We start from the raw sequence: 22,505 nt of genomic DNA, 5'->3' as shown, positions 1-22,505 counted from the left end.
TCCGTCTCAAAAGTCTTGAGAGTGGCCCCAAAATACGGGGTGGTTAATTTTCATGGGCTTGGTAATTTCATAGGCTAATGAGTGGGAGGATTATTTGAACTATTTTGAGGAAGGGGAGGATTCCCAGGAATTGGGCCACCACCCACCTTTTGGACTTTTACGGTCAGCCTCAGAACGGTCCCGGTGCCTGTGGGTATGTCATTTAACATGGCAATGTATTACAACGAGTGTATAATGAGGTTCAAGGTCTACTGGAAGTGGAGTCTTCCACCATCTTGGACCTAGTCGGTTCTAACAAGTTTTTATCATATTCTCAATGGTTATGTTATTCGTTTAAAATTGTGCCCTACCCCCTTCCCTACTGTTTCATCTTTTCCACTCTGACCATTTTACTCACTCTTATGCAAAAGGCTTCGGGTCCACAGTAAAGGGTGAAGCCAAGGGACCCTGACTTTTACCTTGAATAATCTGCCTAACCACTGCCCCAAGTGACTGATGGTCAGGGTACTCATAGTAATCTTGGCTTTCAGGTTTTTTTTAATGTCTCCAAACTGGGGTAAATAGAGCAGACTTGTTTGGGGCCATTTAATGTTGAGTCCCAGAAGGGGGTCCATTTGGCCCACTCAATATTTGGTAGTGCTGGATTAAAACTTTTGTCTCAACCCCATCAATATCTGCTAGATTCAACCCATTTCTTTTTGGCCGCGCCGCTTGGCTTGTGGGATCTTAGTTCCCTGACCAGTGTTTGAACCTGGGACCTTGGCAGTGAGAGCACGGAGTCCTAACCACTGGACCGCCAGGGAATTCCCTAGATTCATCCCATTTCTTAATAGCAACTAAAGATTTCCAAACAGGGCTTCCCTGGTGGCGCAGTGGTTGAGAATCTGCCTGCTAATGCAGCGGACACGGGTTCGAGCCCTGGTCTGGAAAGATCCCACATGCCGCGGAGCAACTAGGTCCGTGAGCCACAACTACTGAGTCTGCGCGTCTGGAGCCTGTGTGCCGCAACGAGAGGCCGCGATTGTGAGAGGCCCGCGCACCGTGATGAAGAGTGACCCCCGCTTGCCACAACTAGAGAAAGGCCTTGCACAGAAATGAAGACCCAACACAGACCAAAATAAATAAATAATTCATTAAAAAAAAAAAGTAAATTCTATTTAAAGATTTCCAAACTACTAGGACAAGTCATATTACTCGTTCCTTTACATTTCCTCTTTGTTTCACTCATATTAGTATTTCCTTTATTCACCTCATTTCTTAAAAACTTTAAAAAATTTTTCACCTTCTTGGCAAGAGTCCCTTGATGCTGATAAAAAACATTGTTAATTAATAAGAGACTGGAGAGAGTCCTAGGGGAGAGTCAAGGGACTTTTCTCAATCTCTTATTAATTAATATAATGTATTTTTTGTTTGTTTGTTTGCTGTACGCGGGTCTCTCACTGTTGTGGCCTCTCCCGTTGCGGAGCACAGGCTCCGGACGCGCAGGCTAAGCGGCCATGGCTCACGGGCCCAGCCGCTCCGCAGCATGTGGGATCCTCCCGGACTGGGGCACGAACCCGTGTCCCCTGAATCGGCAGGCGGACTCTCAACCACTGCTCCACCAGGGAAGCCCTAGTATAATGTTTTTATCAGCATTTGTAATACCCACGAAGGGAAACTGAGACAGCAATCATTTCCATAAGGTTTCCCTGAACTGTTTTCGGTTTTCGCAACAAGGTCATACGGGGTGCCCATGCGAAAGGAGCTCCTTGAACTACGGCATTTACCACGACCTGGGTAATGGACATATTCAGCCGGTGAGTATCCCCATCATCATAAAGCCAGTCCCACACTGCTTGCATACAAAGCATATCATCTGCTTCGCCTGGGATGCTCCACCTGGCATACACTGGGGGAGATGGACCTTCCCCCTTCTCAGGCTAAACAGACTTTACAGTGGCTTCTATCCTTCCACCAAGCTGGCTGTTCCCTCAGCAACAACCTCCTGTGTGTCTGGATCACATATAGACATCTGTGATTATTTCATAGTGACCTGTGAGTCCTGCTGTAACCCAAACACGCTCTTCCACTCTGCAGCACTTGAAACCAAACACATAGCCCCCAAATTATTTACTCTCATAATCCATTTTAGCAAAGGTTCCTCAGGAAGCTGATGATGCTGATCCACAAAATGTAACAACTCCTTCACACTGTCAACTGGGGGAAAAAAAAAAAACGATTTCATACAACTTCCTCCAACTAACAGATACTAGTATGTTTTAGTTATGATCTGTATGTTTTTACACTGGATTGAATCCTTCCCTTGCAGACAGGCTACTGCCTCTTCTGTGGCTAATGTCTTTTTGGAAAAGATTATCCCTACCTGGGGAACTCCTCTCGAACTTCATAGTGATCGAGGAACAATTTTACTGGTCAGGTGTTTCAACATGTCTGTGCTGTTTGGTCAGTTTTACAATAATTTCACTGTGCTTACTGCTCTCAATCCTCTGATTTAGTCAAATGTTCTAACAACTTTATTAAAACTTAGTTGGCAAGATTTGTAGAGGCCTGCAAACATCGTGGCCAAAAGCATTGCCATTGGTCCTTCTAAATCTCAGATCCCCCACTTTGGGACTCGTAAACTCTCACCCTCTGAGATAGTCACAGGATGCACAATTCACTTGGCTCCTGCTTCTTTTGACCCACAACTGATAAGAGATACTCCAATTTAGCAAAGGCCTGATTGCTTCTATTAAAAATAACCATGTTTTGGTCGAGCAATCTTTTCACAGTGTGCCCTCAGGAGACAAATATCTTAAGCATCACATTTTGCAACCTGGAAATTTCATCTATTGGAAAAGACACCTCCAGAAGAACGCTCTTCAACCTGGCTGGGAAGGCCCCTATCAAGTACTGCTACCCAGCCCTTGTGTCACCAAACTACAAGGAACAGACTCTTGGATTCATATGACACCTAAAGAAAGTGCTGAACCCTGACTGGGTCTGCACATCATTGGTGACCTGAGAGGAAAGATTTCCCAGAATTGAAGCAGAGGACATCTGATGACACAGCTTTCCCAAGATATCTGGACCAGGCCTGTTAGAAGTTTGCCACCAACCCTTTGGTGGTAGGATAATGCTTCATAAGATCTCCAATGTTTATGATCTTGATAACATGGACTTCAGATAAAAAGTGCCTAAGACTTGAATGTGACCTTAATAGGTTTCTAATCTGTGCACTTTTCCTCGGACTTGAGACACTGCACCCAGGAAATGTCTTTCCTGACATAGAGGAACAAAAAGCCACTGAAACTAGAAAACCTGACTCATGATCAGTGATGCATTCAGAGGAAGATCCTGATCAACATGGGAGGTGGGAATTTCCTGGCAGTCCAGTGGTTAGGACTCGGCTCTTTCACACCCAAGGGCCCGGTTCGGTCTCTGGTCTGGGAACTAGGATCCCACAACCCTCCTGGCGCAGCAACGGGGGTGGGGAGGAAAGGAGGAGAATGTGAAAAATTAATAAACAGAATATTTGGACTTCCCTGGTGGCACAGTGCTTAAGAATCCACCTGCCAATACAGGGGACACGGGTTCGAGCCCTGGTTCGGGAAGATCCCACATGCCGCGGAGAAACTAAGCCCGTGCGCCACAACTACTGAGCCTGTGCTCTAAAGCCCAAGAGCCACAACTACTGAGCCCACGTGCTGCAACTACTGAAGCTCTTGAGCCTAGAGCCTGTGCTCCGCAACAAGAGAAGCCACCGCAATGCGAAACCCACGCACCGCAACGAAGAGTAGCCCCCGCTCGCCACAACTAGAGAAAGCCTGCACGCAGCAACGAAGACCCAACCCAGCCAAAATTTTAAAAAATAAAATAAAAACAGAAACTTCAATTAAATAGAGTTGGGAGACGAGAAGGGGGAGCTCTCATGACCTGCACTGATAGCAGAACCCTAGAGGAAGAAGAAAGACTGCTCTTCTTTCTTGTCAAGGACTCAGCCAATGAAAAGCCTCAGACTCTGTTTACTACAGCCCTCCCAACTTCCTTTTCTTTACTGCAAAATCATTCTCCTTCCCTAGCTGGGTAGAGGCTTTCAAGTGGCTCACGATGGTTGCAGATTCTCTGCAATTCTCAGCTGATCCCAAATAAACCCATCTTTGCTGGAGAAATATCTGGCAGCCTATTCGTTTCAGGTCAACACTTCACCTGAATAATCAATGAAGTACAAACCTAGCTTTAGCTCATCTGTTTACCAATGAACACATCATCCAATCAATTACCTCATCTATTTTTTAAATAAATAAATAAATATAAAATAAATAAACATATTTGGTTGCGCCAGGTCTTAGCTATGGCACGCGGGATCTTCTTTGCCGCATACAGGCTCTTTCTTTTCTTTTTTAGTTGCAGCATGCCGGATCTAGTTCCCTGACCAGGGATCAAACCCATGCCCCTGCATTGGGAGCGCAGAGTCTTAATCATTGGACCACCAGGGAAGTCCCTCAATTACATCTTGCACAACTTACCTCATCTTCCTCTTTTTGCCATAAAAACCCGTCTCCTGTAATTGAGACAATAATTGGGTTTCTACCTAAACCTGTGTGCCCCAAACTGCAATTCTTTGATCTCAAATAAGCTCTTTGCCTCTTGAAGCAGACTCTTGTTTCCTAGGCTGGCATAAGAAATAATTTAGGGTTTGGGTTTTTTGTGTTTTTTTTGCGGAGGGGAGCTCAAAGCTATACAGAGGCTCCTAGTCGAAAACTAAGAAACTTTTAAAATCTGTAATAGAAAGAAGAGCATTGAGAGAGAACAATACTTTGAAGTCCTTCAGTAACCTCCACACTTTACTATACTGAAAGGAATTGCAGATTCAGACCCTAAAGGAATGTAAGGTGGAAACTGTCACAAGCAAGGCAGACACTTGAATCCACTAAGAAAGTGTTTCAGGAAGATTTGGAAAACACTAGCTCAACTGGGAAACAACTTGATAATTTCCAACAGCCAACACGGTCCTGTTTCCAGGCTCCTTCTTTGAGAAGGTCCATGTCCTGAAAAGGCAGATCTCTGACATAAAAGCAGTAATGAGAAACTAGGATTCCTCTCCACCTGTGTGACAAACCAGAATGAAAAAGCATCCTGGGAATTGCTCTCTGGGACTCTCATCTTTTCTAGACCTAACAAGGGCCTCCTGGGCACAAGTGAGCACTTCTCTGGTGCTCCCTGCATGAAAACCATCAATTCTATACAGAAGAGACAGACTCATAAGACACTAGTATTAAGCATGTTAAACATTAGCTCTTTCAATCTTCACCATTCTCCAGGGTAAGCAGTCCTCTATTGTCAAATTCATGTTTTTCTTTTTTAATGATGAGAAAACTGGAGGTCTGGGTTATTGAAGGTACTCATCCAAAGTTAATACCTTGTAAAGAGTCCGCGCCAAAACTGCCTAACAAAACCATCAGCAGATGCCATTCATGTGAGCACAAGCTGGGTGCAAAACATCTGATGCGCTCTGGCCCATTGCGTGTCTTAACAGCTCCAGAGGATGAGCATTATCCTTGCTCCCCTCGCGTACGGCTCGGGACAAGGAGACACGGAAAAGTCAGGCCCTGCCTGATGTCATACCACCACCCCAGTGCACCTGACCGAGTCTAAAATCTCTGGGAAAATCCTCTGAAGATATTTTTTTTTATTATTTGGTGACTTACTAACTGTAGAGCGTTGAGAAGAATATACCAAAGACAGGGAAAAGTACATGTGAAGGACAAGTAGTGGGAAGGGGTGTGAGCATTCAGGAAACTGAGGTAGAGGGTGGAGAGAGAATGAAGGACACTTTGTGTCAAGATGCTGAACTGAGCAGACACAATTATTTGTGGAGATATTAACTTAGCTGACCCATAAACCCAATGTAATATATTTGTAAATTTCAAATCTTTAGAAATTAAATTTTAGTCTTCTATAAACTACAATACTGTGACAATTTTTTTCCCCATGGTAGTAGAAGATGTACGTTCTGTTTTAAAATTGAAATTATGAAATTACTGTTTGTTCGAAAAGTCATCCTGGGCAGTGCCGTGTGGCTTGTGCGGAGTGCGGGTGACGTTCGGGCGGCGCACGCGGGCTTTGCTTCGCTCTGTCCCGGCGCTGGCGGGATGACGCGCTTTGCTCTGACAGTGGTCCGGCATGGAGAAACAAGACTTAACAAGGAGAAAATCATTCAAGGACAAGGAATAGATGAGCCTCTTTCAGAAACTGGATTTAAACAAGCAGCTGCTGCTGGCATATTCCTTAATAACGTGAAGTTTACTCACATTTTCTCCAGTGACCTCATGAGGACAAAGCAGACCGTGCACGGAAGTTTGGAGAAGAGCTAATTTTGCAAAGATATGACAGTAAAGTATGATTCAAGACTTCGAGAAAGTAAATACGGGGTTGCAGAAGGCTGGCCGCTGAGTGAGTTAAGGGCCATGGCCAAAGCAGCTGGGCAGGAGTGCCCTGTGTTCACACCGCCCGGAGGAGAGACCTTGGACCAGGTGAAAATGCGTGGAAAAGACTTCTTTGAATTTCTTTGTCAGCTGATCCTGAAAGAAGCAGGTCAGGTCAGAATGAACAGTTTTCCCAAGAAGCCCCGAGCAACTGTTTGGAGAGTTCTTTGGCAGAGATATTTCATTTAGGGAAAAACTGTGCCTCCAAGTTTAATTTGGACAGCAGCGCTCCAGGGCTAGTGGCCAGTGTCTTAGTTGTGAGTCACGGCGCCTACCTGAGAAGCCTGTTGGATTATTTCCTGACTGACCTTAAGTGTTCCTTCCCGGTGACCCTGAGCAGGTCCGAACTCACATCAGTCAGCCCCAATTCAGGGATGAGTGTCTTTATCATAAACTTTGAGAAAGGAGAAGTGAAACCAACCACCCAGTGTGTGTGTGTGAACCTACAGGGCCACCTGACCGGGGTGACCAAAATTCACTAAATTTAAATCTGCATCGAATGCTAACAAATGTGAGCCTCTGAGGGAGTGCCTTTGACTTTATTTCCACTCTCTGCTAATGCATACTTGGAAACAGTTAAAAAGCTGTCCATTATAGCAGGTTATAAAGCTCGAATGGAATCAGAGCCACATGAAACACTAATGGAAAACCATTGAGAATTGACTTCTTTTTTGTGAGTACAGTTGGAATTTTCCAGGGTAATTTTACTGCCCTGCTCAGTGACATCTCTTGATTGTAAATGGATGAAGGAACTCAGTATTGCAAATTGGGGGATTAATAATCCTGTTACTATTTTTTTTTTTGCTTTTTTAATGTCCTGGTTTTTTTGGTATTTTTCTTTAATGTCTGAAAAATCTGGCCTATTTTATTGGCTCTTGGTAAGATACTGTATGTTTTCTTTTTTACTGTCTCATCCAGTTCTTGGAAGAGGGAACTATTTGTAATTTCCACTCCATATTTATGTGAAAATATGTTATATTCAAAAAGTTCTTTAAAGGAGAAATGCTTGCCGTCATAGTTTATGTAAAAGCAAACGACACTAAATGTTTAATACAGAAATCAACTGTTGGAATTGTTTACTCTGGAGGGCTTGAGATGCAGATGAATATGGATTGTGGTTGCAGAATAGTCTCGTGAGGAAGAAGCATCATCTGATTACAAAATTTTTAAAGAAGGAATCTGAGCGGAGGAAGAGGAAAGAGCAGATCTTTCTTATCTAAGCTGTAGGCTGAGGAATTTAGTTTGAAGATGGCACTAAAGAAAGTAAACGGTTGCTTCACAGTAGCCCCAGAATAAAAGAGGGGTTTCACTGAAAAGAACCGTGTTTTTTTTGTGGAAGGTACAGATGAGGTTTCCTCTCTTTTCCACCAGATGACACTGGAGAAAAGGGAGTTTGGTTACCTTAATTCTGTACAAAAGATGGGTCGCTCTGAGGCCCTCATGTAAATGGAGAACGTGTTTTCCATGCAGTTTGCTTTTAAATTATCATGTTGATGAATGCTGTGAGTCTCAGCTCACAGAGGGTAGGACTGAGGCTGTCAGTTAAGGCTAAAATCACGTGTAGTCATATTTCAAGTTCAGGATCATGCTGTCCTTAGTGTGTCCAGAGCTGCCAGTGTTCGTGCCAGTGCTGGAGCAGAGCATGTGGTTGAGCGCAGAGGAAGTTCACTGCAGACGAAAAGTTGGAAAGTAACCAAAAAGGACAGATAATAAACGTCCACATCCCTGCCACCCAGAAGTAATATTCCCCCCCTTTTTTAAAAAAAGAAATAACACATTGCGATGTAAGCCAAGTTCCTTTAAGCAGCTGTCGCTGTCCTGTTCCCTCCTGTTCTCTACAGAGACAGCCAGCACCGCAAGTCTATATACCCATCCGTCCTTCACGTGGCCACCTAGTGTCATGAGGGAAAAATGGGTTCCCTTATGGGAACCCATTAGGGTTCTGGTGTTTTTAAACAATGGTATTATTCTGGTGTTTCTGGTCTTGATACAAAATATCAAGCTGTCTGTATTCTGTATTTTCACTTATTACATATATCTTGGGGCTCTATATTGGTATGTATAGATAGATCTGGTTACTTGTAACCACTGTATTGTACAAAATGAATGTAGTACATTAAAAAAAAAAGTCATCCTGGGGCTTCCCTGGTGGCGCAGTTGTTGAGAGTCCACCTGTCGATGCAGGGGATGCGGGTTCGTGCCCCGATCTGGGAAGATCCCACATGCTGCGGAGCGGCTGGGCCCGTGAGCCATGGCCGCTGAGCCTGCGCATCCGGAACCTGTGCTCCGCAATGGGAGAGGCCACAACAGTGAGAGGCCCGCGTACAGAAAAAAAAAAAAAAAAAGTCATCCTGGTAAGGATACTGTAGAAACTTCCAAAAATATAATTTATAAATATCTATATACATAAACCAAATGTTTAAAGACACTTGAAATTATGCAAAAGCTCTGAGAGTTTCCTGTTTCTTCTTACCTGGTAACCTAGAAGTCAATGCCATTATTAAAAATTATACTTTTTCAATTTTTCCTTGAGAAAACAGCTTTGAGCAAGATTGTGTTTAGCAATGTAAAGAGCTGACTACATCAAAATCATTAGAAGTCTAATATTTCTTTCCTTTACTAGGTTAGTATAATTTCTTACATTTTCCAGTGTCTTTTTCAAAACTTTTGTTTTCGGTTGTATTGTTTTTAATCCTTAAACTCTATAAAGTTTCATTAATCTTCAAATCCTTTTCGGGAAACGTCTAAGAGATTTTTCAACCGATATTCCTGTTTTTCTCAACTCAGTCAAAAGAAGTGACTGATCTCTGGACTGTGTGTACCCAGAAATGAATGTTCTAATAAACTTTCTTTTCCAACCTGGGATTTAGGAAGTCTTCAATGCCAGAGATTAGAACACAACAAAGTTGAATGTCCATGTAGGAGGGCTTCCTCCATGTGGAAATTACAAATTCAAGGGACATTGAGCAGGAATTCCTTGGCAGTCCAGTGGTTAGGACTCCGCACTTCCACTGCAGGGGGCTCGGGTTTGATCCCTGGTTAGGGTGCTGCCTGGCAAAAAAAAAAAAAAAAAAGGACACTGAGCTACTTGAGCCAGGTTAGGAGAATACTGAAGAGGAAAAGAAAAGAAAGGAAAGGTGGTGGGATATAAGAAGAAAAGGAGCAAGGTTTAGGCAGATTGACCAGTGAGGAAGTTTTAACTTATTCATAAATTATCTGAAGCAAGTCCCCCTAAGTGATACTAGGAGGGGAGAGGAGGAGAGGGGAGGGAAGGGGGGGAAATTCTGATTAACAAATGGCCCACTTTCTATACACGGTGTGATGAGGCTTCCAAATGCAATTTAGAATAACAATGCCTCCTTGAAAGATGTTAGTCAAGGGTATCTTCTTAAGTGAATCCATTAGTTGCTAAAATGTCAATAACCTAAAATAGAAAATGAAATACAACAAACTAAATGCTGTATGAAATAAATACTTGTATAATCACAGTCAAAAACTATTTCAAATCAATTTATAACACAGAATTTTAACTACACGTATTTTGTGGAATGTGTCCTAAGACCTGTGGAAATAAAGACCAACCACATGAGAACACTCAAAGCCTATTTATTCAGATCTACAAATCATGGCTTGACAGCGCTGAATATCTAGACCTAAGAAGTGATCAAGAATGTTAACAATTAGGGCTTCCCTGGTGGTGCAGTGGTTGCGAGTCCGCCTGCCGATGCCAGGGACACGAGTTCGTGCCCCGGTCCGGGAAGATCCCACATTCCGCAGAGCGGCTGGGTCCGTGAGCCATAGCCGCTGAGCCTGTACATCCGGAGCCTGTGCTCCGCAACGGGAGAGGCCATAGCAGTGAGAGGCCCACGTACCGCAAAAAAAAAAAAAAAAAAAAAAGAATGTTAACAATTAAACTTAAAAAGTAGATGCTGTATGTGGCCACTATGTTGTGTACAGTACACAAAATATTTATGAAATACTCCCGTATTCAAAAACAATAATTTTTATAGCAAAGAAGTCACATTACTGAAGAATGAATAAAGTTCCAACATAAGTTTTTGTTGTTCACTATCTTCTTAATTGTTAGAAAAAAAGAGAAACTGCTAGGACTTCCCTGGTGTCTCAGTAAATAAGACTATGTGCTCGCAATGTGGGGAGCCCAGGTTCAATACCTGATCAGGGAACTAGATCCCACATGCATGCTGCAACTAAGAGTTCACATGCCACAACAAAGGAGCCCACCTGCTGCAACTAAGAAGCTCACCTGCTGCAACTAAGACTGGGTGAAAAAAATAAAAATAAATAATAAGGGCTTCCCTGGTGGCACAGTGGTTGAGAGTCCGCCTGCTGATGTAGGGCACACGGGTTCGTGCCCCAGTTTGGGAGGATCCCACATGCCGCGGAGCGGCTGGGTCCGTGAGCCATGGCCGCTGAGCCTGCACGTCCAGAGCCTGTGCTCCGCAACGGGAGAGGCCACAGCAGTGAGAGGCCCGCGTACCACAAAAAAATAAAAAAATAAAAAATAATAAGCCTGTCTCCTTAAAAAAAGAGAGAGAGAGAAAGAGAGAGAGAGAGAGAGAGAGAGAGAGAAACTGCCAAAATTCTTTTTTTTGTTTTTAATTCTTTTTATTTATATATTTATTTTTGGCTGCAGATTGCGGGATCTTAGTTCCCTGACCTAACCTGGGCCCTCAGCAGTGAAAGTGCAGTCCTAACCACTGGACCACCAGGAAATTCTCCCAAATTTCGTTTTAAAAAACAAGCAATAGATATGCATAGATATTTTACCAAAAACAACATAAAACTGGCAAATACAGGTATACTTTGTTTTATTGCACTCCGCTTTACTGCACTTTGCAGATGTTTGTTTGTTTTTAATTGAAGGTTTCTGGCAACTCTATATTGAGCAAGTCTACTGGTGCCATGTTTCCACAGCATTTGCTTGCTTCATGTCTGTGTCACATATTGGTAATTCTTGCAATACTGCAAACATTATCATCATTATTATATTTCTTATGGTGATCTGTGATCTCTGATGTTACTACTGCAAAAACCTTACAACTAGCTAAAGGCTCAGATGATAGTCGACATTTTTAGCAATAAAGTATTTTTAAATTAAGATATGTTTTTTTTTAGACATAATGCTATTGTACACCTAACAGACTACAGTATAGCATAAACATTACTTTTACATGCACTAGAAAATCAAAAACTTCATGTGACTTGCTTTATTGTGATACTGGCTTTATTGCAGTGGTCTAAAACCCAACTCATCATATTTCTGAGGTATGCATGTAAACAAATGAAAAAATGCTCAACATCATGCAACATCAGGGAAAGGCAACTAAACCATAGTGGGATACAGTTACAGACTTATTTAAAAGGTTAACATTTTCAGCTTCCCACTTTCGGGAAGATGGCAGAAGAGTAAGACTCGGAGATCACCTTCCTCCCCACAGATACACCAGAAATACATCTACGCGTGGAACAACTCCTACGGAGCACCTACTGAACGCTGGCAGAAGACCTCAGACCTCCCAAAGGCAAGGAACCCCCCCACGTACCTGGTTAGGGCAAAAGAAAAAAATAAACAGAGACAAAAGGAAAGGGACAGGTCCTGCACCAGCGGGAGGGAGTTGTGAAGGAGGAAAAGTGTCCACACACTAGGAAGCCCCTTCGCGGGCGGAGACTGCGGGTGGCGGAATGGGGGAGCTTGGGAGCCGCGGAGGAGAGCACAGCAACAGGGGTGCGGAGGGCAAAGCGGAGAGATTCCAGCGCAGAGGATCGGGGCCGACCGGCACTCACCAGCCGAGAGGCTTGTCTGCTCGCCGGGCGGGGCTGGGAGCTGAGGCTCCGGCTTATGTCGGAGCGCCGGGAGAGGACTGAGGTTGGCGGCGTGAACACAGCCTGCAGGGCGTTACTGCACCGCGGCTAGCCGGGAGGGAGTCCGGGGAAAAGGCTGGACCTGCCGAAGAGGCAAGAGACTTTTTCTTCCCTCTTTGTTTCCTGGTGCACGAGGAGAGGGGATTAAGAACGCTGCTTAAGAGAGCTCCAGAGACGGGCGCGAGCCGCGGCTAAAAGTGCGGAGCCCAGAGACAAACATGAGACACTAAGGCCGCTGCTGCCGCCACCAAGAAGCCTGTGTGCGAACACAGGTCACTATCCACACCCCCTTCCGGGGAGCCTGTGCAACCCGCCACTGCCAGGGTCCCGAGATCCAGGGACAACTCCCCCGGGAGAATGCACGGCGCGCCTCAGGCTAGCAACGTCATGTCGGCCTCTGCCGCCGCAGGCCCGCCCCGCACTCCGTGACCCTCCCTAACCCCCGGCCTGAGTGAGCCAGAGCCTCCGAATCAGCGGCTCCTTTAACCCCGTCCTGTCTGAGCAAAGAACAGACGCCCTCCGGCGACCTACACGCACAGGCAGGGCCAAATCCAAAGCTGAGACCCTGGGAGCTGTGAGAACAAAGAAGAGAAAGGGAAATCTCTCCCAGCAGCCTCAGAAGCAGCGGATTAAAGCTCCACAATCAACTTGATGTACCCTGCATCTGTAGAATACATGAATAGACAACGAATCATCCCAAATTAAGGAGCCCTGTGGATGAAAGGCTCTTGGTGCTGCAGCCAGGAGCTAGTGCTGTGCCTCTGAGGTGGGAGAGCCAACTTCAGGACACTGGTCCACAAGAGACCTCCCAGCTTCACGTAATATCAAATGGTGAAAATCTCCCAGAGATCTCCATCTCAACACCAACACCCAGCTTCACTCAACGACCAGCAAGCTACAGTGCTGGACATCCTATGCCAAACAACTAGTAAGACAGGAACACAACCCCACCCATTAGCAGAGAGGCTGCCCAAAATCATAATAAGTCTACAGACACCCCAAAACACACCACCAGACGTGGACCCGCCCACCAGAAAGACAAGATCCAGCCTCATCCACCAGAACACAGGCACTAGTACCCTCCACCAGGAAGCCTACACAACCCACTGAACCAACCTTAGCCACTGGGGACAGACACAAAAAACAACAGGAACTACGAACCTTCAGCCTGCAAAAAGGAGACCCCAAACACAGTAAGATAAGCAAAATGAAAAGACAGAAATACACACAGCAGATGAAGGAGCAAGATAAAAACCCACCAGACCTAACAAATGAAGAGGAAATAGGCAGTCTACCTGAAAAAGAATTCAGAATAATGATAGTAAAGATGATCCAAAATCTTGGAAATAGAATGGACAAAATGCAAGAATCAGTTAACAAGGACCTAGAAGAACTAAAGATGAAACAAACAATGATGAACAACACAATAAATGAAATGAAAAATACTCTAGATGGGATCAATAGCAGAATAACTGAGGCAGAAGAACGGATAAGTGACCTGGAAGATAAAATAGTGGAAATAACTACTGCAGAGCAGAATAAAGAAAAAAGAATGAAAAGAACTGAGGACAGTCTCAGAGACCTCTGGGACAACATTAAATGCACCAACATTCGAATTATAGGGGTTCCAGAAGAAGAAGAGAAAAAGAAAGGGACTGAGAAAATATTTGAAGAGATTATAGTTGAAAACTTCCCTAATATGGGAAAAGAAATAGCTAATCAAGTCCAGGAAGCACAGAGAGTCCCATACAGGATAAATCCAAGGAGAAATACGCCAAGACACATATTAATCAAACTGTCAAAAATTAAATACAAAGAAAACTTATTAAAAGCAGCAAGGGAAAAACAACAAATAACACACAAGGGAATCCCCATAAGGTTAACAGCTGATCTTTCAGCAGAAACTCTGCAAGCCAGAAGGGAGTGGCAGGACATATTGAAAGTGTTGAAGGAGAAAAACCTGCAACCAAGATTACTCTACCCAGCAAGGATCTCATTCAGATTTGATGGAGAAATTAAAACCTTTACAGACAAGCAAAAGCTGAGAGAGTTCAGCACCACCAAACCAGCTCTACAACAACTGCTAAAGGAATTTCTCTAGGCAAGAAACACAAAAGAAGGAAAAGACCTACAATAACAAACCCAAAACAATTAAGAAAATGGTAATGGGAACACACATATCGATAATTACCTTAAATGTAAATGGACTAAATGCTCCCACCAAAAGACACAGATTGGCTGAATGGATACAAAAACAAGACGCATATATTTGCTGTCTACAAGAGACCCACTTCAGACCTAGAGACACATACAGACTGAAAGTAAGGGGATGGAAAAAGGTATTTCATGCAAATGGAAACCAAAAGAAAGCTGGAGTAGCAATTCTCATATCAGACAAAATAGACTTTAAAACAAAGACTATTAGAAGAGACAAAGAAGGACACTACATAATGATCAAGGGATCGATCCAAGAAGAAGATATAACAATTGTAAATATTTATGCACCCAACATAGGAGCACCTCAATACATAAGGCAAATACTGACAGCCATAAAAGGGGAAATCGACAGTAACACATTCATAGTAGGGGACTTTAACACCCCACTTTCACCAATGGACAGATCATCCAAAATGAAAATAAATAAGGAAACACAAGCTTTAAATGATACATTAAACGAGATGGACTTAATTGATATTTATAGGACATTCCATCCAAAAACAACAGAATACACATTTTTCTCAAGTGCTCATGGAACATTCTCCAGGATAGATCATATCTTGGGTCACAAATCAAGCCTTGATAAATTTAAGAAAATTGAAATTGTATCAAGTATCTTTTCCGACAACAATGCTATGACACTAGATATCAATTACAGGAAAAGATCTGTAAAAAATACAAACACATGGAGGCTAAACAATACACTACTTAATAATGAAGTGATCACTGAAGAAATCAAAGAGGAAATCAAAAAATACCTAGAAACAAATGACAATGGAGACACGATGACTCAAAATCTATGGGATGCAGCAAAAGCAGTTCTAAGAGGGAAGTTTATAGCAATACAATCCTACCTTAAGAAACAGGAAACATCTCGAATAAACAACTTAACCTTGCACCTAAAGCAATTAGAGAAAGAAGAACAAAAAAACCCCAAAGTTAGCAGAAGGAAAGAAATCATAAAAATCAGATCAGAAATAAATGAAAAAGAAATGAAGGAAATGATAGCAAAGATCAATAAAACTAAAAGCTGGTTCTTTGAAAGGATAAACAAAATTGATAAACCATTAGCCAGACTCATCAAAAAAAAAAAGGGAGAAGACTCAAATCAATAGAATTGGAAATGAAAAAGGAGAAGTAACAACTGACACTGCAGAAATACAAAAAATCATGAGAGATTACTACAAGCAACTCTATGCCAATAAAATGGACAACATGGAAGAAATGGACAAATTCTTAGAAAGGCACAACCTGCCAAGACTGAATCAGGAAGAAATAGAAAATATGAACAGACCAATCACAAGCACTGAAATTGAAACTGTGATTAAAAATCTTCCAACAAGCAAAAGCCCAGGACCAGATGGCTTCACAGGTGAATTCTATCAAACATTTAGCGAAGAGCTATCACCTATCCTTCTCAAACTCTTCCAAAATATAGCAGAGGGAGGAACACTCCCCAACTCATTCTACGAGGCCACCATCACCCTGATACCAAAACCAGACAAGGATGTCACAAAGAAAGAAAACTACAGGCCAATATCACTGATGAACATAGATGCAAAAATCCTCAACAAAATACTAGCAAACAGAATCCAACAGCACATTAAACAGATCATACACCATGATCAAGTGGGGTTTATTCCAGGAATGCAAGGATTCTTCAATATACGCAAATCAATCAACATGATACACCATATTAACAAACTGAAGGAGAAAAACCATATGATCATCTCAATATATGCAGAGAAATCTTTTGACAAAATTCAACACCCATTTATGATAAAAACCCTGCAGAAAGTAGGCATAGAGGGAACTTTCCTCAACATAATAAAGGCCATATATGACAAACCCACAGCCAACATCGTCCTCAATGGTGAAAAACTGAAAGCATTTCCACTAAGATCAGGAACAAGACAAGGTTGCCCACTCTCACCACTCTTATTCAACATAGTTTTGGAAGTTTTAGCCACAGCAATCAGAGAAGAAAAGGAAATAAAAGGAATCCAAATCGGAAAAGAAGAAGTAAAGCTATCACTCTTTGCAGATGACATGATACTATACATAGAGAATCCTAAAGATGCTACCAGAAAACTACTAGAGCTAATCAATGAATTTGGTAAAGTAGCAGGATACAAAATTAATGCACAGAAATCTCTGGCATTCGTATACACTAAGGATGAAAAATCTGAAAGTGAAATCAAGAAAACACTCCCATTTACCATTGCAACAAAAAGAATAAAATATCTAGGAATAAACCTACCTAAGGAGACAAAAGACCTGTATGCAGAAAATTATAAGAGACTGATGAAAGAAATTAAAGATGATACAAATAGATGGAGAGATATACCATGTTCTTGGATTGGAAGAATCAATATTGTGAAAATGACTCTACTACCCAAAGCAATCTACAGATTCAATGCAATCCCTATCAAACTACCACTGGCATTTTTCAGAGAACTAGAACAAAAAATTTCACAATTTGTATGGAAACACAAAAGACCCCGAATAGCCAAAGCAATCTTGAGAATGAAAAACGGAGCTGGAGGAATCAGGCTTCCTGACTTCAGACTATACTACAAAGCTACAGTAATCAAGACAGTATGGTACTGGCACAAAAACAGAAATATAGATCAATGGAACAGGATAGAAAGCCCAGAGATAAACCCAGGCACATATGGTCACCTTATCTTTGACAAAGGAGGCAGGAATGTACAGTGGAGAAAGGACAGCCTCTTCAATAAGTGGTGCTGGGAAAACAGGACAGCTACATGTAAAAGTATGAGATTAGATCACTCCCTAACACCATACACAAAAATAAGCTCAAAATGGATTAAAGACCTAAATGTAAGGCCAGAAACTATCAAACTCTTAGAGGAAAATATAGGCAGGACACTCTATGACATAAATCACAGCAAGGTCCTTTTTGACCCACCTGCTAGAGAAATGGAAATAAAAACAAAAGTAAACAAATGGGACCTAATGAAACTTAAAAGCTTTTGCGCAGCAAAGGAAACCATAAAGAAGACCAAAAGACAACCCTCAGAATGGGAGAAAATATTTGCAAATGAAGCAACTGACAAAGGATTAATCTCCAAAATTTATAAGCAGCTCATGCAGCTTAATAACAAAAAAACAAACAACCCAATCCAAAAATGGGCAGAAGACCTAAATAGACATTTCTCCAAAGAAGATATACAGCGTACCAACAAACACATGAAAGAATGCTCAACATCACTAATCATTAGAGAAATGCAAATCAAAACTACAATGAGATATCATCTCACACCAGTCAGAATGACCATCATCAAAAAATCTAGAAACAATAAATGCTGGAGAGGGTGTGGAGAAAAGGGAACCCTCTTACACTGTTGGTGGGAATGTAAATTGATACAGCCACTGTGGAGAATAGTATGGAGCTTCTTTAAAAACTACAAATAGAACTACCATATGACCCAGCAATCCCACTACTGGGCATATACCCTGAGAAAACCATAATTCTAAAAGAGTCATGTACCAAAATGTTCATTGCAGCTCTATTTACAATAGCCCAGAGATGGAAACAACCTAAGTGTCCATCATCGGATGAATGGATAAAGAAGATGTGGCACATATATACAATGGAATATTACTCAGCCATAAAAAGAAACGAAATTGAGCTATTTGTAATGAGGTGGATAGACCTAGAGTCTGTCATACAGAGTGAAGTAAGTCAGAAAGAGAGAGACAAATACCGTATGCTAACACATATATATGGAATTTAAGAAAAAAAATGTCATGAAAAACCTAGTGATGAAACAGGAATAAAGACACAGACTTACTAGAGAATGGACTTGAGGCTATGGGGAGGGGGAAGGGTAAACAGTGACAAAGCGAGAGAGAGGCATGGACATATATACACTACCAAACGTAAGGTAGATAGCTAGTGGGAAGCAGCCGCATAGCACAGGGAGATCAGCTCGGTGCTTTGTGACCGCCTGGAGGGGTGGGATAGGGAGGGTGGGAGGGAGGGAGACGCAAGCGGGAAGAGATATGGGAACATATGTATATATATAACTGATTCATTTTGTTGTGAAGCTGAAACGAACATATCATTGTAAAGCAATTATACTCCAATAAAGATGTAAAAAAAAAAAAAAAAAAGGTTAACATTTTCAATGGCTAACCATACCCACTACTGGCAAGGATATGGAAAAACTGTATGTCTCATACACTGCTAGCAGGAATACAAAAGATCACAATTTGCAATTTCTTAAAAAGTTAGCTATCCACTTACCCTGTAACTCAGGCATTGCACCCGCCTCCACCTCCACCCCACCCCCCACCGCCAAATTAACACAAGATAAATGAAACATGTATGTGAAGAACTAGATTCAAATATCTTAGCAGGTTTATTTGCAACAATCAGAAACTGGAAAGAACTCAAATATGCATAAAAAGACAAAAGAATAAACAAATAGTGGTACACCCACAAACTGTCATACTTCTAAGCAATACAAAAAAAAAAACTACTCATTTAAGCACCATTGATGACTATCAAAATGAGTAAGCCACATGAGGCTACTCAAAGGAAAAAAAGTGTAAACACTTTATGAGTAGAATCATATACAATTCTAAAATGGAAGCTAATCTATTATAATGGAAAGTAAACAAATGTTTGCCTGGAGAGCAGAGATAGTACAGAAGGAGACATTATTAAAGGGCATGAAGTAAAACAGAGGATGATGGAGAGGCTCATTATTATGATTGTGGTGGTGCTTTTATGGATTTACATGAATGTCAAAACTTGTCAAAATGTTAAGTTTAAATATAATCAGTTTGTTGTATGTCACTTATACCTTACTAAAGCTCTGAAAATATGATTCAAAACAGAAAGCTAGATTTCCTACAATTCTGGAAAATTAGTTTGGCAAACCTCTACTGATTCCACAACTCTTTCCTCATGTCTGGGAGGGATACCTTGCCTTGGTGGTGGCAAATATCAGAAGCAACAAGGCAATTTCCACCAAATTCAATGGGAATGAAGGCTGGGTTACAAAGGGCACAACTCATCTTCACCATCCTCATTTTCCTACACAGCAAGAGATTTGAGGTGAACACGCACACATGCTACAGGAATCCACAGAACATTTATAAATTTTTCCTCTCGCAACAGCTTCCCTACACAAAATACACAGTTCTGGAGGCCATGAGAATTTCTGCACCTGCTCATCCTTCATAGCTATAGGGACTGGAACATTGTGGAGGTCCGCTCAAAACAGACACATTCCAACAATCTTGTGGCAGTCTCTTCCCCTCCCTACAAAACCAGTGTTCCTGTAACAAATGATTTCCCTGCCCATAAATCATATAACCTATGCTGCCACTATTTGGAATTCTGGACATGAGGGTACATGGCTCCAATGCAAGACCTGGGAAACAGATTTCCCTTACCACCTGGACACAATGCAATACTCCCTGGGAACAAGACAATTTCTTCTTGCTTTAGGAAGCACCAAAGGTTATCACAACAGCCCCTCTACAGACTGACCTCTGAACCAAAAAAATACCAACGCATCCAGGTTACAGATAAGGATTACATCCCTGCAGTCTTTTCTTGGAGGCCTTGGGCAGCAATGCCAACTAGGACAAAACTAGAGAGAAGTATACTTTACATCATATTGTTCCCTCTGAGGCGCACAGAATTTGAGATCCCACAAGAAAGCTCTTCAGCCCTGTTGTCACAACTCAGTTGTTTTCAAATCACCACAGTGTACAGAATCCCAAGATTAAAGGAGCTTAAACAGTAAGGCCTCCATTTTCACACCAACCAGTACAATGGGAAGAAGGCTATTCTTGGACTGGAGACATGAAGCACAGGAAAATCCCATCACAGCAGTCACGTGAGACCAACAACATTCCTGAAAAAAGTAGTCCCGGTTGCAAGTCACCAGCAGAGTCCTCTAGGCCAAAAATTGGTCAGATCAGTGAGGTAACCCATCAAACAAATTAGAAAGGAATGAGTGCTCAGGATTATAAAGACTCCCACAAACAGGACAACATCAAGGTTTCCTTCCCTGGACTCGGTGGGGTGGTTCAATGATGCACATCATGAGCACCTGCCCACATAGTAGTGGTGAAATGGCTTTTGCTATGGAACTGGCAATGATGTAAACCTGGTAAGGGCCCTGGGCAGGTTAAGAAATGCACTGAAGCTCCCATAAACCTGGAATTTAAGTGGTTTATTGGGTATATTGGCAGATAGCACCCTCATAAGGGATCTCCCCAGTGTTATACTGAACAATCCATCCCTGCACAACTACTCTTTTTCTGAAGTGAACTTTGTGGTATCCAATGAAATAAGACTGAAGCCTGTGAACTCTCCAGTGTGAAATGAGGCTACAGTTTGGCTAAAGGTTTCCCACAGTTATCACATCCATAAGCCCATTAACCAATGTGAACATTATGGTGTTTTATGAGACTGTAGTTTTAGGTAAAGGATTTCCAACATTTCCTACAACATACAGACTTTCTGCAGTGCGGACACTCCTGTGTTTAATGAACCTGGAGTTTTTAGCAAAGGATTTCCCACATTCACAGCACTTATATGGCTTTGATCCAGTGTGAGTTCTCTGATGTTGAAAAACAGAGCTTGGGCTAACCAACTTCCCAAATTTTCTTTACTTTTATGAGTTTTCTCCAGTGAACTCTCTGATGTCGAAGGACTGAAGAACTTTGGGCAAATGCTTTCCCACACTCACTGCACTCATAAGGCCTTTCTCCAGTGTGAATTCTCCTGTGTTTAATGAAGGCTGAATTATCAGCAAAGGATTTTCCACATTCAGTGCACTCATAAGGCCTTGAACCAGTGTGAATTCTCTGATGTTGAAGGAGTGTAGAGTTTTGGCTAAATGATTTCCCACATTCGTTGCATTTATATGGCCTTTCCCTGGTGTGAACTCTCTGATATATAATGAGGTAGGATTTCTTGCTAAAGAATTTCCTACATTCCCCACACTCATATGGCCTTTCACCAGTGTGAACTCTCTGGTGTTCAATGAGATGGGACTTTTTGCTAAGTAATTTCCCATATTTCCCACACTTATAAGGTCTTTCTCTAGTATGGACTGTCCAATGTTGAATAAGGTTGGACTTTTGCCTAAATGATTTTCCACACTCCCCACACTTATAAAGCCTTTCTCCAGTGTGAACTCTCTGATGTCGGAGGAATGAAGAGCTTTGGCAAAATGTTTTTCCACATTCACTGCATTTATAAGGCCTTTCTCCAGTATGAACTCTCCTATGTTTAATGAGTCTGGAGTTTACAGCAAAGGATTTTCCACATTCAGTGCATTCATAAGGCCTTGATCCAGTGTGAAGTCTCTGATGCTGAAGGAGCACAGAGTTTTGTGTAAAAGTTCTACCACATTCATTGCACTCATAAGGCCTTTCCCTAGGGTGAATTCTCCGATGTTGAAGGAGGGTAGAGCTTTGGCTAAACGATTTTGCATATTCATCACATTCATATGGCTTTTGTTTCATGTGAACTCTCTTGTGTGTAAAGAGGTTGGAGCACTGAGTAAATGATTTCCCACATTCTGTACATTCATAAGGCCTATCTCTAGTGTTATTTCTCTGGTGTTCAATGAGGTTGGAGCACTTAGTAAATGATTTCCCATATTCTGTACATTCATAAGGCCTATCTCTAGTGTTACTTCTCTGGTGTTCAATGAGGTTGGACTTTCTGTTAAATAATATCCCATGTTCCCCAGGTTCAAAAGTTCTTTCTCCATTGTAAACTTTCTGATGCTGACTGACGTTACAGCTTCTCTCACACTGATTACACATAAAACATCTTTCTCTAGTGAGGAGTCTCTGGTGCTGAACAAGTGTGTGTTTGGGACTGAAAGCTTTTGTGCATTCTTCCCAGTTATGATAAGTTTTTCCCCTCTGAAAGGCCAT

General features: G+C 42.1%; 1 protein-coding gene and 1 pseudogene across 1 annotated transcript; one reads left to right on the top strand and one right to left on the bottom strand.

Annotated features, from left to right (window-relative positions):
- The first annotated feature begins 6,103 nt into the window (after positions 1-6,103).
- LOC101323958 (fructose-2,6-bisphosphatase TIGAR pseudogene) lies at positions 6,104-6,949 on the top strand (annotated as a pseudogene).
- Positions 6,950-21,016: 14,067 nt separating this feature from the next.
- Positions 21,017-22,505, bottom strand: LOC141277129 (uncharacterized). Its single transcript, XM_073795676.1, has 2 exons — positions 21,260-22,505; positions 21,017-21,180 (listed from the first exon to the last, which is right to left on the bottom strand). The coding sequence occupies exons 1-2, from the start codon at positions 22,503-22,505 to the stop codon at positions 21,017-21,019; spliced, it is 1,410 nt and encodes a 469-aa protein (XP_073651777.1).

This window comes from Tursiops truncatus, chromosome 19 (assembly GCF_011762595.2).
Source record: "Tursiops truncatus isolate mTurTru1 chromosome 19, mTurTru1.mat.Y, whole genome shotgun sequence".
NCBI lineage: Eukaryota > Metazoa > Chordata > Mammalia > Artiodactyla > Delphinidae > Tursiops > Tursiops truncatus.
This window is presented reverse-complemented; position numbering and strand designations above follow the sequence as displayed.